The sequence below is a fragment of the Parambassis ranga genome, chromosome 22, assembly GCF_900634625.1.
Source record: "Parambassis ranga chromosome 22, fParRan2.1, whole genome shotgun sequence".
Classification (NCBI taxonomy): domain Eukaryota; kingdom Metazoa; phylum Chordata; class Actinopteri; family Ambassidae; genus Parambassis; species Parambassis ranga.
The window spans coordinates 10,902,001-10,919,766 of record NC_041042.1 but is presented as its reverse complement, the minus strand read 5'-3'; the positions used below and the strand labels follow the sequence as shown (position 1 = coordinate 10,919,766).

Sequence of the window (17,766 nt, the reverse complement as noted above, 5' to 3'; positions counted from 1 at the left end):
CAACCAGTAGAGTAAGTAAAAAAAAAAAATAAGATGCTTTTTGGTTGTATGTCTGCATTCTGGCCATGGAGGTGTTCATGTAATCACCACCAAAGGGATTCACTAAGAATGAGCTGGATGCGCTGAGAAGAATTGTATGGTCAAAACTCAAACCCTTACATCCTAAAAATAATAGTGACAAACCAGAAGTGGTAACTCTAGTCTATATTTGCAGCTTTCTGCAGACATTATGTATTCTCACTTCTATACACTGCCCGTGTGCCTGCTCAAGTGCTGTTTTCTTAATGCTCACATTTAATGTTATGTTTAAAGTTGCTTCTTCCATTATGCAGGCTAATAAACATAAACATAATAAACAGTTACTAAGACTGAAGCGATCAGAGTGGATTATTTTATTATTACTATTATTTTATATGTATTAATCATTACAAGCTTCTTTTCTTGCACACTATGTTTTCTAATCATATTCAAACATACAGTCTCCTCACAAATAGGAAAAAAAAGATTTAGTTAATTGTAGCGTGAGAAAGTAAGAGAAATTTTAACAGAAAGTATCTCTACAAGAAAGACCGGTAAATCATCTTGTTCTCAGGAACTTGTCTGGCATGAGTCCTGGCAAGATTTCAATGGGGAAATGTTAATACAAACAAAAGTGGTGATTTTGATTTTTATTACTTTATGATGCTTAATATTGTCAAATAAACACAATGAGGCTGAATATGAGCAAAAGTTGCAGAACATGAGATGTTCATTGATCGTTCTGTATTGATGTCTTGAAGCACTTGTAGAAAAAAAAAACAGAAGAGACAGGCTGTTTCTCTGAGTGTGGTTAGAAAACTATGAAGTACTGATGCATTTCTGAGTCTGATGTTACTGATGATTGCCTAGAAAGAAAAAAGAAAACAAAAACTTCAGTCAACCATGTCAAACCATAAAAAAATCCTGTCTCTTACCTGGGGTGAAGATTAGTCAAAGATTCAGTGTTGATTTACTTTATTATAATATTGTTTTATGTAACAGTGATGAACAGTGATAAATAAACCTTGTACTATATGTGTACACTACCGTTCAAAAGTGGGGCCACTTGGAAATGTCTTTATTTAAAAAAAAACAAATTTTTTTTTCAATCAAGATAACATTAAAGCAATCAGACATAGAGTCTAGACATTGTTAGTGTGGTAAATGACTATTCTAGTTAGAATTCTAGTTAGGCCTGGTGACCCCAAACATTTTAACGGTAGTGTATGTGTGCATGTATTTGGCATTTAATGTACTTTGTATTACTTCAATCTCCATAACTGCCTTACTTTATCCAGTGTGATAGCATTCATAGGTTCTTAGGTCTTTGAGGTCAGTTAGTTCTTTGATCCCTCTTTGTATGCAATAATATCTCGATGACATAGATGTGACATAGACAGATGTATCTCCCTGTTTGTTGCTGCAGACATTTTTACATCACATGCTTTTTGTGTGTATTTAAAATATTTAACATTGCCCTGAAGAAGACTCATTATGAGTAGGGATGTCCCAATCATCTTTTTTTTTTTTGCCCTCAAGTCCGAGTCCGAGGCATTTTGAGTATCTTTTAGGGTTCTCTACAAAGGCAAATGGCAGGTCACTCATTGCGATCATTTGTGCTATCTTGGCTGTTCTGTCCTGCATTTTTTTTCTCCTCTTCATAACTATTACTGTTCATGTTTCTTTTTGTATAAGCAAAAATCTGTGTGTGTGTGTGACTGCCACCCCACATTATGCATTATTTGTTTTAGACTATCAGTCAAGTGGCTTGCACTTGACTGTTATTTTTCTATATATTACATTTGCAAAAAAACATTTTTTTACCCCATGTAGCACTCATTTACCATTTTTTTTCTATAAAAATGCACAGGGTTGTTTTCTAAACGTGTAACCTTTCTACGCTGCCACTCATTTCATTAGCTGGTGTTGCTTGGATAGCATGTGGTGCCAAGTTAATTGTGACAACTGTTCACTGGAAAATAACTTGAATTGCTTACTGTGTGTGAATGACATATGATGCTTAAGACAGACACATCAATGACTGGCTGCATTTTTTAGTGACATCAATGGCACAGAGAAAGACAAAAAGAGAAAGACAAAAAAAGTTGATGAACTCCTCAGAAAGCAAAAAGATAACAAGTTGATGAAGACTGTCTTTGTAGTCACAGCCAAACAGTAGGTTTGGTCTTATATAATTGTTTTTTTTCTAATTAGGTGCTTCCTAACCTGTCATGAACACTCACTTCATTTTCCTTTTGATAGGTCAGCTTGCTAAACTGTGTTTCTGCCTCATATTTATCAAACAGAAAGCATCTTCTCATCAAGCTCTCACTGAGAAAAACAAAAAAAACAAAAGGCATTTATACTGGTGCCAACTGTTATCAGATCACAGGAAATTATCTTTCATTTTATGTCCCAGTAAAATGAGCTATGTGTGAACAATGGTAATGACTGTGTAGACACATTAATAATAGACTTTTTAGAAAGTACAAAGCTAACATAGACAGCATACAGCTGCAGACAAACGTATTAACCCCTTGTGAAAATTGCATTCTTTTTCAAGCATTTCCCAAGTGCTGTTTGATAGAGCAAAGAAACCACTGTGTTCCTGAGAAAGCTTTAAGGGTCAATATTATTGGTCCCCTTAAGAACTGTCATCTTACAAATCACATTTATGCAATGATGGTATGTAGCCTATGCTTTATCTGAGGCACCCTGTAAGCATTTGATTTGCACTTAAGCCTCAGCTTTTGCCGTTACACTTGTGAAAGCATCATGGCAAAAGCGAAATAAATTAATTTCGCCAGTCCCCACAAAGTAGGAGAAGGATTGTGCTTCCACATTTGAAGAACCGGTTTGAGAGGTATTATCAAGAAGTTTATAGTCAGACAAAACTCAAGGATACTTAGAAATAATATCACAAAAACTCAAAAATGTTGGCTTCGGAAAGAAAACTAGTGCAAGATGTGTGTAAACCTCCTAGAGCAAGTTCAACATGAACGTTTGTCTTTCTCCTTTAGAACCAGCAGATAGCAGTGATGCTCCACTCAGGAGCACAACAGCACTGCACATATGATCACATAGTATACACACTGCATGTGCTGCTCTGTAATGCTGAACCGAATCCTACAAAGGTTGATCTGCGTTTTAAAGTATGATTCAATTTTGAGTTTATTCGGTGAATAACGAGCCATCAGAGGCGTCTCTCCACCATGTTTAAGTTCATCAAATAGAACACATGCAGCACCTGTGAATATATGTCACACTGCAACTACACAACAGTAATAATCACATACCTGTACATTGTGGGGGCTGATCACTCCAACGATTTCCTTCGCAAACTATTGCAGCAGCTCCCTCTAGTTTGAAACCATGGTAACAGGAGTACAGAGCGACCAATTTGCCAGATATAGAAGACAATATAAAATCCCCATTCTTTGTCTTTCCTGGAGAGCCACACTGCTGTAAGCCTGGAGTTAAGAGAGGAAAGTGTTGTTATTTCAGTTTAATGTTTAATTTTAAAATTAAAGAATGATTTTTCAAATAATAGGAGAAGGACAAGCCCCACAGACCCTCAAGCCCACCTTCGCTCTTCTCTTCTCTCCAAGCTCCTAAATGCATTGATGGCACATGATCACAGGAGACATAATCAGAGAGGTGTTTTCCAAATCGGAAAGAATCAAGAGGAACTCGGTTTATGTCGCTGTTGTCACAGATGAGACGAGACACAGAATATTTTAAAAGCTCATCCCTCTGTTGCTGGGTGAACACACTGTCCGCTTCCCACCAAAACCTAAAAGGTAAAAAAAAATATGACTTGTAAGTTTAACTGAGGCTGTCATTTCATTTTATTGTTTCAATTAAGCAAATCCTCATGTACCTGTCACCGTCACGAAGTGCTTTCATCTGCTTTCCAATCAGACAAGCAAAGAGAGGACCCGTTCTTGAGCCGGGCAACACGTTTTCAACAAGTCCTCCAAGCCAAATATCAATATTGTCAGGGTGTTTGTATACGTTTAGTATCTTCACAGCAACCCTGTAGTTCCCCACCTCCTCTCTGAGGTCATCCACAGTCCTAATGGGCTTCAGTCCACAGAACTCTCTCCAGTTGTTGTATCCTGGGAAGGAAATTTCCATAGCCATTCATAAGTTGGCAGTTAGATTGGAAAGTACACTAAAATATGTAAGAAAGGCATTGGTTTCAAGCGTTTTAACGAATACTATTTCTTAACCTCACACATAGGAATCTTCTCCAGGTTTACTATCCTGCTATGCTAACACCATACTCCATAGACTTAACTTCTCACTCCAACTTTGATGTAAGTTTCAAACACACAGATTTTTCATAATTACAGAAAGGCTGTTTTACAACAGCCAGAATTCAACAGCCAGAATTCAGATTTTTTTCCCCTCACATATAGAGTTCCTTCTAAATTATAGGAAAAGTTTTTTCCAGTCACAAGGCAATTCAAAGTGTTTCACAGAGGGAAAGAAAAACATTCAAATAAGACATTAAAAAGACATTAAATGTATTTGAGTTTAAAAGGTCATAAAAACGAACAAATGCAAAACAAAACAAACAATAGAGCATTTAACTTTAGAGAATATAGCCATGATCCCAAAACCTGAGGGTGTGGCTCTCTTCTCAAAAGGATGGCCTGCCCCCTTTAGAGCTAGAACTAGTCTATGTCTCGATATTCACCTATAATCATGCAAATTTTGTAGAATAAGATCAACAATAAATGTGGCTCCTAGACACTCTGAGATGGCCCTCTACTAGCACCATAACTGATTTAAGAAAGGAAAGAAAGAGGCCATCATGCTGCGCTAAAGAATCATAGTACTGATACTTCCTTATTTTTATAAACATACAATGTTACCTATTGATAACAGCAAAGAAAGAATATCATTGGGGACACGTGTTCCTACAAGCTTTGACCTGACTTATAATGGCTCAGGCTGTAATACAGCTTGGTCATGACAATTACAGTTCTAGAGAAGAAGAAGCACCTTTTAGTTCTGTGATAAAGATGCAAAGCCTCTCTTCACAGATGTCAGATGTGGAGTTTGTTTTTTTGCCACCTGTGTTCAGCCTGTCTACACTTTCTTTTTGGAGCTTTAACCGGTGTGGTATTCCTTCATGGTGCTTTGCTATTTTTTAAAACCAGGAACAACTTTGATCTTCATAGGAGCAATGGCATTAATGACTCTAAACTGTTTACAAGATCACTGAGAGGAACTGAAGGCTGAGCTGGTGTGAGTCTAACAGCCTGGGTAAAACCACACGTGTGTTCATGTTTTTCTTTCCTTTTTTCCATATGTGTTGCTGTGTTGGATCTGGAATTTCACTCTTGTACTGTATTTGATCCTTATGGGATCCACATTCATAAAAGCTAGATAACTACAGGTTTAGTGCAACTTTGTACACTTCCAATCATCACCACAAAGAACAAGGAAGCACCAAACTAAAGAGTAGAGATCAGCATCTACTCGAGTTAATGAGTACTTAGAGCCCATATGTGGGGTTTGACAGGCAGGTGGTTGTTATTGGAAACTTGAACACATTAACAATATTGACAAAGAAGGGATGAAGGAACTGGCTTCAGAATGAAAGAGGCCATTGATTAGCGATTGTCACTCTGATATGACAAGGCTGAACTCAATGGTATCGAGCTGACACTCGGCAGAGTTCTTACCTGGGAGGCCGTGATCTCGTCCTCTCTGCAGGTTCAGTGAAGCCAGGTCCATATGCAGCATTGTATCAATGACAACCAGCCTCTCTGTTACCTCCTCCGCCAACAGATTGTCTGAGCTAACAGCTGATGCTGCAGTTCCAATTATACCTCTCAGGATTGGTTCGATCCCACCTTGACAAAAAATAGAAATGCTTACTTTGTCATAGTCGTTTATAGTGTTTGTGGAAAGCTGCAGCTCTTCTATTTTTTTTTCTAAAATATTATGCACAAAACTCATTCAGTTTTACCAAACCAGCCTCTATATAATCCAAAATGACAAGAAAAACAACATATGGCAGGTGAGAGCTGTTTACTCTGGATGGAATGCCTTCTTTGTTGCTGCTCAGAAAACAGGTTTGTGTATCACTCATGGGCTCAGGTTTTCTGCTTCCCCTGGGCTCATTCCTGTCCAAACAATTTCAATTGAGCAAATAGGATGAATAGACTGTTGGGATGAATGCTGTATTTATCATGACAATAGATCCTTTTATAAAAAGTAATGCACTGGGTGATTGGTGGTGAGACTGCTGAACACTGCTGCAGTGAGGTAAGAGCTTCTGCCACTGGAGGTCAGCAGAACATCCCACCTGGTGTTAAGCTATTATTTAAGGTTGCATAATGCTGTCATCTCAAGCTCTTCCATGAACTTCATCTTACAGTAACCATCTCCGAGACAAGCGGTTCTTTTATGTGTCCGTGTGTAATTAAGCAGCTTGTTATTGTACCATTAACCGCTGATTAGGGGTGCTTATTGCAATAATGTGGGGTGTAAAATGGTGAAGTGAGAGCAGAGCTGTGAAGCTGATGAGGATACGACTTGGTGGAAGAGGTTGGGGGGGGGTGTGATTGGATCCACAAAACAACCTACACAGATGACATTTCTCAGCAGGGCAGCTGGTCCAACAAAGGGGAGGAGCTCACTGAGGGTCTCAGTCAGTGAAGCCAGCGTGAGGCTGGCTGTGGGGATGAATCAGTTGTAATGAACTAGCTTTTGCATAATACACTGATGTGTCCTGGTGAGACAGTGATTATTCTTTATTGCAGGCCCTGAATAGTGACGGTATGATATTCTTACTTTGGAGCACTTATTGGCACAACGATAAGCACTTTACTGTGCATACTGATGGGCTATAATCAGTATTTTTATTGGAACAGTGGAAGCATGAAATGACAAGGTGAGAGTGATGTTTCAGTTAACTCTATATTAACCACATGTTTGGATTCAAATGTGATATTGAAATTGTGTTACTGAGTAGCTAATGTTGTCCAGGACCATGTAACTGTCAGTCCCCTGTTTAAATGCTTGTCTGTTATGTGTCTTTATTTTCACACCTTCACCCCTTACTTACATATGTAAGAAATAAGTAATATAACACAATGATATTGAATAGAAAAGAAAGACTATTATGGCTTCTGTAATAAGTCTCCTGTGACTGGGTGCTCACTGTATAGGTCATGTGCAGGACTTCATGGTCTGTAGATGACAGCAGCCTTTTGACTCACATTCACTCAACCAATCATTACACTAAGACAGACATTTGATGCTGCAAGTTGACCTAAATAAAGTGCTGTTTCTCCTTCCTCTTTTTTCTATGGAATGCTTAGTGTGCTTTGTAGGATGTGTTATGAGTTCCAATAGGAAGCTTCATAACAGTGCACTGACCTTCTTTGACTATTCTCCACGGACTGAAGAAAGTGTTGTGCAGTCTCAGGTGGGGGAAGCGCTCATGGTCCTGGTAGCTTGCGTTCAGCCTCCTGAGGATCGGAGAGATGGTTGCGTGGCCGAACCTGAATGCGGCTGTGGCGAAAACATTGGAGGCGGAGGGGTCCACAGTTGGATCGTATCCTCTGTAGGGTCCAATGTAATGATCGAACGACTCTGGGCCAATAATTTTTGGAATGTAATCTCTGATGGTTATAATCTAGGAGCCAAAAAAACAAGGGAAGAAGAGGGGAGGAGGAAAAGAGAGAAATCAAAAGAAATCTGTTAGATAATCAACAGAAATTTTCTGTATGCAAGTTCCAAAAGTTTGAATGAGCACATTCCTTTACAAACAAACTCAACATATCCAAGGCAGATTATTAAGAGCGTGTTGTAAAATGCATATGAATATGGCTGTAAGAAAACCCTGGAGGATTCCCAGTGAGATGACTATTTTTGTAATATCCCCTTGCTTGGACATATGATTGCGCATTTGTTCCCTCATGGTTCACTGCAGCAAATCCCATCTTACCTCATCACTATTTATAAAGGCCTCAGCTCAGCACCTGAATCATAACACACATCACACAAATGCACATGCATGTGCACACACACACACAGACACAAACACACACTTCAGTGTAACATGTAGTATGTGAGCCAGGCACAGTTAAATGAACTTCTGTGTTACTTTGATGGGAAGAAATGTAACAACAGCTGCACCTGGTGTAATGACAATCAGTTCAAAATGGACTAGTTAAGACAAGAAATATATCCCGACGACTTGTATATAAGAGCTGCAGGTTTTCATTGAGCATAGCTCAAAGGACCGCCGACCAATTTTTTAAAATTGCAGGAAATGGCAGGATGTGTCAGGCTTGCTGCTTAATGTGACTACACAGACACACATAACCACATTTCTAGAGAGCTACTAGAATAAATTCCCATTATTCTCCTCTCAGTGTTCAGTTTCTTTAGCTATTGGACTAAAATGCTCAATGCATGTCTGGGTGGATTTGAAATATTTTTCAAAATTATTCCCATTCTATGTTCTGGCAAATTTAAAGATAGATAGAACATCATCATAATGTCTCTCTGCACTTCAGACTTCAGAACTAAGATAGAAATTCAGCTCAGAATGAAACCAGATGTTGGTAGCTGAACATTTTTATTTCCTATTTCCTTGAAATAATAGGCCCCTCTGTACTGAATGGCTTGACCTTTTCCCTTTGTTTGTTCTACAGGTCTTGTGGAGTGATGTTTTCATGTGGCGGCTCACAACCTGCTGCACCACTTTAAGCTATACAGAGGTCCAGTCATAAAGGCCTTCACCTCCAGATCCATTCATTTTGAGTAATGTCCTCTAATCTTTAAACTAAAATAGGTCATTGACTTTTTGCATAGTGGTGGACAAACATTATTGCTCCCTGCTGCCCGGGGATGGTGCTCCCTCTTCCCTCCCTCTAGTAATAGTATGCACTATTTTTGCTTTCGTGCTAAGCTTTCAGACGAACTAATAAAATCTCATATACTGTAGGATTTTTGACACAGTGAAGATTTCTGAAATTAGTTTTCCACGACAAACACAACACTTTGCGTTTAAACACATAAATCCATGTCTGACATGAATTTACTGTAAGCAGCCAAAGCTGTGTCTGGCACACACACTTGCATAGGCAGGTACACAAGCACTGGCAGCCACCGCACAGCTCAGTCCTTAAACCACCTTCAACAGTTGTGTTTCATTTCCTGCCTAATTGTGCACTACCTTTGACCCCTGAGTGTGTGTTTCTGTGTGTGTGTGTGTGGGGTGTTGTTTTCTTTTATGGAAAGTAATTACTGGCATAGTACTTATTTAATGCATTAATGTAGTGCTTTTACAGTGACTTGCCAAGAATAGAAACAGCACTCTACATGTCCTAACCCCTCTGTGAGCTTGTTTGCTGGAAACAGCTGCTGGAGGATTTAAATGAGAGGTGGGTGGGTGAGTTTGGGGGGCCTTGGTGAGAGCTGTTGGGATTCAACCATATGGATAGAAAACCACAACAATGAGCTGAAAACTGATGAAAGCTGCAAGTGGATGTATTTTTTTCCCAGTGGGTAAGGATAACTAGAAAACCTTTTACAGTAGAGGCAGACATTTGAATGCTCATATTGTAGCAGCGCTATCAAAAATAATTAGCTGACATAACAATTGTGAAAGAGAAAGAGATAAAATATAAAAGTAATACTTTATAAATAAAGCAGGGGAAATGAAGTCAAGTGGTTGGTATCAAAGATCATGATGCGGCCAATCAGAAGCAGATCAAATCATAGGATAAACGCAATGACAATACCATGCTAGTCCTTCACTATTTCTAAAGGGATTTTCCAAACTGTTGGTGGTTATAACTACAGTATGTAAATCCTCTACCTGCCTGTTATGCTTCATCTTCACAATTTATTTAAATAACCTCTCCACCTTCAAACCCTTTTTTTCCCTCAAAATTGTAAATCTCTTTCCTTTGTCATTGTCCCTGAGTCACCTGAAAATAGCTGTACTTAATCCACTGCTCTTGTCAAATGTCAGCACCCAAATCGGAAAGATTACGGACTTATTTCCTCTTTTGCTCTGAAACACTTTGGAAACTTTGCAGCTTGGCACTGGTCACCTTTGGTAGAGGCGATGAATCATTTACATAAAAATATTCTTCATTATTTTTCATGAGGAATAAATGCACCTAACAGTTCCTTCATCATTAATAATTCATTCACTTGGCCACTGCCTTAACAGGTGCAAACATTTGTAATGGCATGACAGAGAAACCGGTGCTTTTTCTCAAATGGTGTGAGATGGGACTGCAAACTAGACTTTATAAAGTGAGGATTATGATTTGTCAGTCTTAATGGTGCTGTTATTCCACTTGGCTCTGAATCCTAGCACTGCCATGAAAAGCCTGATGTCATCCTAAATCTGTGCACTGTGCAAAGCAAAGCCACATTTGCAACAAGAAGGGAGAAAAAATAAACTTTCAACAACCTATTTGATGTCTGAGACGTTGCTCTTAATTTAAAAATAAAAAAAGTGAAAAAGCTAAAAAGCCACTAGTAATATCTTTGTGATGCAGCCTATTGTGTGATTCCCTTTAGGCAGGAATAAAATGCACCTTACAATTCATAGATCTTCATAAATGTAAGCAGGTTTTAGCATATTTGCAATGATTAACTTTTAACCAATTAGTATTAATAAAATATAGCCAACAACCTATTATTACTGTTTTCTATTTATACACATTATAGCAGATACAGAGAGTGGCCCTTCACTAGATACTGTATGTGTCCTTTTGTAGTTACATGAATGTAGATTATTAATGGCTACATTGCAGAAGATGTTTATCTTAATTGTGTCTAACATTGAGAATCTTTAGCTTCATCTGCTGAAAATAACACTATGAGGGTGCGGAGACTGACAAGAACTGAAAGATGATAAAATGTCCTTTAACAACAAGAACAGGTGATAAGTGTCACCATCAACTATTCAAATATTATATGTGGACCAAAGTTAAATCAAATCTGCAGGATCCCCACCGCGCTGATGTGTGGAGAGTGTTTACAGTGACAGAGAGCAGTGGATTCTATGGTCGGATGATTCTTAGAAACGAACAGACATAACAGCAGCTGTCAGGGTCGGACGAGTTCTGAATCAATTAGCATAGATTTTTCTGCAAGAAAAGAAATGTTTATTCTGTTTTCATGATCAGTCTTCCTGTGTGTTTTTCCTGCAACATCCACACATGTTACATCCATGCTTGAGCGTAGGTTAATTCATGACCTTAGAACCTCAAACAGCATGATCACATAGCTCATTTGATTGCAGGTCTTGATCACATGTTTCTCAGCTGCTGTGAAATTGAAATTTTTGCTCAGTACAACACAGACATAAATACTAAGCGGAGAATACTTCTTTTTTTTTTCTTTTGAGTTCTTTTTGTATACAAAAGACACCCAGTGTTATTCTCTGCACTGTGAACAGTGCAATGACCCTGAGTCATGATTCACTCTTACAAAATGTTTTTAAATAACTACTCTTTACACTCTTCACTGCAGGCTGCTCTTCTATGTCAACGTGTAATTGAAACATGCTTTCACTCCTGGGATCATAAATGCTAAATGTATTGTTTACTCTCATGCATAATTTGTCTCAAAAGGAGCTTTAAAATAACACTTGGTTTTAGACAGCTGAGCTGTCTGCTGTCTAACAGTGGTGGTGATCCAGTGATTGCTGGGTACAAATTGTCCGTAACTGCTTAATGTGAATTACTCCGACTTCTACTTGCGGCCTCATAGCGACCACAGGCGACCCATGTTTAATTTGCTCATGGTTATCAGCACTGAATTAGATCAGCATTAACACTACCACTTTCACATGTTATCTTTTATCCCCTTTAAAGGGTTAATGGAGATGAATATGCATGTGGGTTTACAGCCAAACTGTGAATATGAGCTGTTCCACTGTATGCAACCACAGCCTGGAGAAAGAAACATGAGGCGACAACTACTGACGTCAGTGGTTGCTGCAGGGAATAACAGTAAAACAGACAAGTATACATTATTGATAGTGATCCTATGAATGCAAACATATTGTGTTTATTCTGAGAAAATCCGAGCTGAATCTTCCTGGAATTAATGAGACTTCTTTGTGAAAAAAGCACTTCCTGTATCTCAAACCACAGAAAATGAAGAAGTGCAGTAGATGTTGTTTCAATAAAGTATGAGCTGACCAAAAGTCAGTGTTGCATTTGATGCCAGACTTATACCAAAGATGGGCTGATCTCATACAAATGTGTCCTTCAGCTATAAAGTGAAACTTTTTAGACATGGGCCAGAGAACTTGTTGGTACTGCTTAATGAAGGAGATAATAAGAAGTACAGACAAATTTCATCTTACTATTATTTTAGCAGCACAGTGACAGACAGATAATTAGGAAACATTTAGTTAAAGAGACAAAATAATTTACTGGTACCAACTAAACAATGTGCAGCAATTAGAGCAAAGAAGCAGTCGTCTCTTGTTTGATTTTATTCTGCTTTGTATGGAGCTGAAACAAACAAGACTAAATGGTAATTGGTAGATTCCAGAAATAATTATAAATCTCTAAACTATGCTAAGATGTGTTGTAGCTGCACTTTTAGCCTAATGAAGAATTTCCTCAGTCAAATATTGGCAAAAAAAATTGATATATTTGCAGAAACGTCCAGTTTTCTCATTAAATGTGTCTTTCTGGGAAAACTGCAGTTTTTGACTGTGAACTTCACTTACTTCACTGGTTACATACCTGGTGCAGAGCTCCGATGATCTTACGTGTTTCTTGGTAAACAGTCTCTGGGCTCCAGTGACTGTTAATATCTTTCAGCGCCTCTGCAAGCCGATTGTGCTCCCTGAGCCACAGCGTATGAAGAGTAGTGAGGGGAAGACCCTCGTTGGCCCTGCTGTCTCCTGCACTGAAACACTCCACCCTCTCCCCCTGCTGGTCCTGGTGGCAGGCTGACGGGTGTTTGGCTATAAAAGGCAGGTAGGCTCTTCCTTTGGGATCCTTGAATTGATTGTTGACGGCAAGTTTCCCATTAAGGCCAGAAAGGTCACGAAGGGATCTTTCCAGCCTGGGAGTGTGACCGTACACAGTAGAGGCATCAATGAACGATGTGATGGCGTTCATCTGTTGTCGCTGCAGGGCTTGTGTTATATCAGAGTCAGAATTCACAAAGCAGGCCAGTGTGGAGCGAAAAAAAAGGCATGCAGCCATGTCCACCAGAGTGCACATCGCCTGTCTGCAGAGAAGACATACATTACATTTGACACATTTGTAAAGAAGCTAAGCATATTACTAAGTATAGTAAAATATCAAATAATTCATCTAAAGGTTAAAAAACATCTGGAATTACCTCGATGGGATAACATGGATGCACATTTTCACATGTGCTGAAACAGTCCACATCTGTCCAGAGAGCAGAAGTGCCAGCGCTTTGAGGGGTAAAGGTTATGTCATGGTCAATGTACTGGCCCCACTCCACCAGCATGTTAGAATAGACTTCATCCGTCCCTTTAAGAGGGCTCCTCATTATTCTCCTGCTGACCGTCCGAGGCTGATGACAAAGTAGAATTTCTTGACAGTGAATAGAGTCAGGGCACAGCTGGCTGCTTAGTTACATCATCGTGCTTTTATCATGTCAGCACGAACAGAAATGAACATATTTTCTAGGGAAGGCCTAACTAGTTCATTCTTCAGGTTATAAATAGATACAGCTCCACAAAGGGGGACTGTTACATACACAAGCAAAAATTATCCTAATTTCTACAACCAAAAGAATTTTGGCAGCTGATCAGACCGAGTTATGCAAGACAGAGGTGTTATTAACTCAGCCTCTGCTAATAAGAAATGGCACAAAGATCATTAATTAAAACACGTAATAAAATACTATGTGAAGGTAAACTGTAGGCTGGATAACAACTGGTGCATATTTGATGATGTTCTCGCACAAAAAAAGACCTCACTGTGTGTAATGAGTGCATAAATTAAAATTCACTGCAAAGTACAGTTTCATCTGCTGTTTGAAAGGAATAATGTTTATCCACATGACTGAAATCCAGCTCCTTTCAAGCTTTGGTTAAAGCACAGGCTGCAATATTCAAATGTGGCTGTAATCTGTGTCATCTCACACATACTTTTGCTCTCTCCCAAAATTGCTGTGGACTTTATCTGCTGTAAGACAGGTTAGAAAAATAAATGGAATGCTACATTAACTTGGGGTTTTTTTCAGGGGGGCCTTGCTTGATTTCTGCCGTAATTTCTCTACCGAGACTTTTGTGTTTGCCGGACCAGCATTTTGTAGATTACCGGAGGAAGTTGGAATCCATTATGGAGCCGTTCTCGGTTCCAACCCTTGGGTTCTCTCACACCGTCTTCGTATTCAGCTGGAAGCCATCTGACCAAGGCGGTGTTGGCTGCTCCCCAGAGAGGATTTTGCCTGACAAAAAGAGTCATGAAGTGTGTCCAAAAATAGTGCAGTGCAAAACAGTATATGCCTTCACTCACATGTTTTCTTCCACAGGGTCATCAAGAGTTCAAAATATAACACAAACACAAATTGTCCTGTTGCACATGTGAGCTTAATCCAGAGTCACACCATTGATTTAACACTGCACTGCTGTAACATTGTCAGACTCACAACCAGTGGTTTCAAAAGGGAAAGGATTGCAATCAGTGCAGCAGAACTAGAGATACTGACTTTTGTATTCCATGCTTTCTGCTTCCTGGTTTAAAGCTTGGTTCCTTTATTACACTCACAGTGACTTATCTGCTGACAAACACATCATGTTTGGTCAGGTTTTTTTTTGCTTTTTATAACTTTCAGTTCTTTAAAAACCAAACAGTTAATTAATTAAGAGATTATTCATTTATAATAATGTCTAAAGGCTTATTAGGATTTACCTATCTAAGTCCTAATTAGTCCAAAAAGTTAAAAATAACCTTTTTGTGTCATCATTAGTAATTTTTCTGAACATTTCATTAGGGTCAGATGTCGTCAGGTTACAGCAGTTCAATATTTCTTTCAGTCCGACTGCCTTGAATGCCAATTTTGCTGTTGTCATAATTCCTATGGCCACTAGAGGAATTCTCACTTTCCAAATGCTATTTGGGGATGCTTGCTGAAAACAACTGATATCACAAAAGTCATTGTGGGTCACGATAAGCTGTAAGAATGGCTGGTTGCAGAGGATGCATACTGCTATGTTACTTTTATTTTAAGAACACTTCCCAGAACACTGCTCTGTGTCAAGTCTCTGAGCCACAGAAGCCCTAATAATGTGCAGGAAATAGATAGAGCTGCAGATACATTTGCAAACACAGCCTTTCTGCTCAAACAAACACCTTGATTTCCACCAGATTGCGGTCTATTGTATCTAATGATCCCCACGCTACAATTAAAATTAAAGCGGAGAAGTGAATTTTTCATTTTCAGAGCTTTCTACACATTTTATTTAAAAAGGGAAACTTGGTGTTTGTATTTTATATTTGAGTGTGATGGCTGTAAAAGACCACAAAAAACTGTTGTAGTGCCTCTTTCTTCACACAGCTGTGTGACTCATAATACGAACGCTGGTACCTGTTGTTGCAGACTCCTGTTATAGAGCGGTACTTGCTGAGGTGACTGTGCTCACACGCGGCTCCATGTGTTGCAGGTGGACAACCAGACAGCTCTGCAATCAGCCCTACATCCTCCCATGACAACAGCTCTGGTATTTTAAGAAATTTCAGTTAGAAGAGCTATATTTGAAGTTCAAGTCTGAAAGGACACAAGCAATTAAAAGACACGAGAATACATCCACTCAGCCATAATTAAGGCCATGTTTTGTGGAAGAGGGCCAATTAGAAATTTGGTTGCGTTATATTTTTTTGACTCATGGGGTTCAACTGCCTCTCTTTCAAGGTGAGACTGGATTTAATTTAAAGAAAGCAAATCTACCTGCTTCCGTGACATCCCTTTTATATCTTTGTTTTGCTCTGTTCTTCAGGACTTTCAGAGTTGTTTGAAAAACCTCAGCGGCTCTGGAAATCTCAAGAGTCTCAGGTTCAGTTTGCCGAAGGAATGCAAACACATGTGTGGAGGAAGAGAGCGTGCTCTGTCTGTGTACAGAAGTTGACAGATACAATGAAAGTTTAGGTTATTTCTCTTCCTTTTGTGGACAGGGGGTGTTTTGATTAAAACACAGGCAGATAAATCTGATGGTTTATTACCGTTGTTTAGAGTGGAGTGAGGTTTCATTCACAATCTGAAGGCTTTCTTGATGAGAAGAGATAAGCAGATCTCTTATGGTTGAAGCTGGAAAAAAAACATACATTTTGACAATTTGAAATGAAAAAAAAATGTTTCATAGGTTAACAAATCAGTACCATCAGCTCCATTGTACAACATTTTAAATTTCCTGGAGTTGTATGCATCCATGGATGCAGATGAGTGGATCTGAATGATTCACCAGAAGCTTAAATTCACAGCAGCCATTCCTTACCTGTTACACATTTGTCAGCTTTAAGTCAAAGAAAAAAGTCAGATTGTTATTCTAAACAAAAGAAAGGACTTTATTTTAGCTTTCTCAACAGTTGCTGCCAAAGCAGACAAAAACCTAGGCTTTGTTCACACAAAAACAAACTAATTTACAACACAAGCCCAGTTAAAAGAAGTCTGCCAACTAGAGTCCCAGAGGATGAGTTGCATCCTGAAACCACATCTCAGGAGAGCACACAGGGTCAAACACTCCACATGGGTAAAGACAAGTGAATGATGGAAAAAGTTTACAGATAAATCACAGCAGTTTGTGGCAGTAACTAGAGAGAGACATGTACATATGAATACTGGAGACATGCTTCACCCCGAGAAGGGCTCAATCTACTGCAGGATAAGAAGTCTAACCACAAACTGAAGCCTTGAAGACACGTCATGCACATGTGGTTCATCAGGTTTGTGTCATCAAAAGCACTAATAATACAAAGATAAGCTAAAGTGTTGTTATTTCATAAATACTCTGCAAATCCCACTGCAATCAGTAACTGTTTAGCAGCATTCAGCAGTTCAGGTGAGGATTTCTCTAAATAATCAAACACATACTTACAGTTAAAAATTGCAGCTCCATCGGTTGGAAAACTTGGCCGAACAACGCAGAACAACCCTACTAGAAAAATTGAAGTGAAAAAACACAACATTTTTATAGACAGTATACAAAAGTGTCACAAAAACAAGCCAAAGTGCTGGATGCAGTGTTCTGCATATAACATAAAGCCAGGAGCCCAAGTGCTGAGGTCAACCAAGCCAGACTCTCCTGTTCTCAGCTGACTGAGTTTACCTCAGTGTTTCTTAGATTATTTCAGCCAATCGTGCACTGACACATATGACACGGTCCCAAGGAAGCGATGACACACCTTTTCTCTCTAGACTGAAATGGACAGTATGTAGAAGTCTGATTCATCCAATGGATCTGAAGTAAAGAGGACACAGTCCTCCTGAAGGAAACAGTGATCAGTAGATAGCAGTTGCTACAGAAATCTGAGAAGGCAGTGCACATCTCTTCGGTACTTACGTGCAGTGACAGAAGCTTGTCCATCTTTACATTTAGATTGAAAGGTCTCATTTACATCTACTTTTATCGGTATGATATATGCATCATCATGCTACTGGAGGCCTTATCATGCTCAAGTCAAAAAGGTTGTTGCCTTGTCATTCAAAGACGTGTGAGTGTAACGACAGAGGGCCTGTTGCTACATTTCAGTTAAATGT

At 39.0% G+C, this 17,766-nt stretch overlaps 1 protein-coding gene across 1 annotated transcript; it reads right to left on the bottom strand.

Moving 5' to 3' along the window:
- Positions 1–828: 828 nt before the first annotated feature.
- Positions 829–17,195, bottom strand: tpo (thyroid peroxidase). Its single transcript, XM_028396000.1, has 13 exons — positions 17,105–17,195; positions 16,233–16,317; positions 15,961–16,121; positions 15,601–15,730; positions 14,331–14,460; positions 13,378–13,578; positions 12,771–13,259; positions 7,417–7,675; positions 5,715–5,885; positions 3,899–4,136; positions 3,603–3,811; positions 3,315–3,488; positions 829–884 (listed from the first exon to the last, which is right to left on the bottom strand). Exons 1-13 carry the CDS (start codon positions 17,193–17,195, stop codon positions 871–873), a joined length of 2,352 nt encoding a protein of 783 aa, XP_028251801.1. The 3' UTR covers positions 829–870.
- Between the last annotated feature and the right edge of the window lie 571 nt (positions 17,196–17,766).

Bases quoted from the DNA above. Each gene is read 5' to 3' on its own strand.
- tpo (XM_028396000.1), bottom strand. From the start codon at position 17,195: ATGTTGTGTTTTTTCACTTCAATTTTTCTAGTAGGGTTGTTCTGCGTT. The intron at 15,731-15,960 runs GTAGATTTGCTT...TTAAAATACCAG, and splicing joins AAGGGATGTCACGGAAGCAG to AGCTGTTGTCATGGGAGGAT. The intron at 7,676-12,770 runs GTATGTAACCAG...TTTGGCTCCTAG, and splicing joins TCATCGGAGCTCTGCACCAG to ATTATAACCATCAGAGATTA.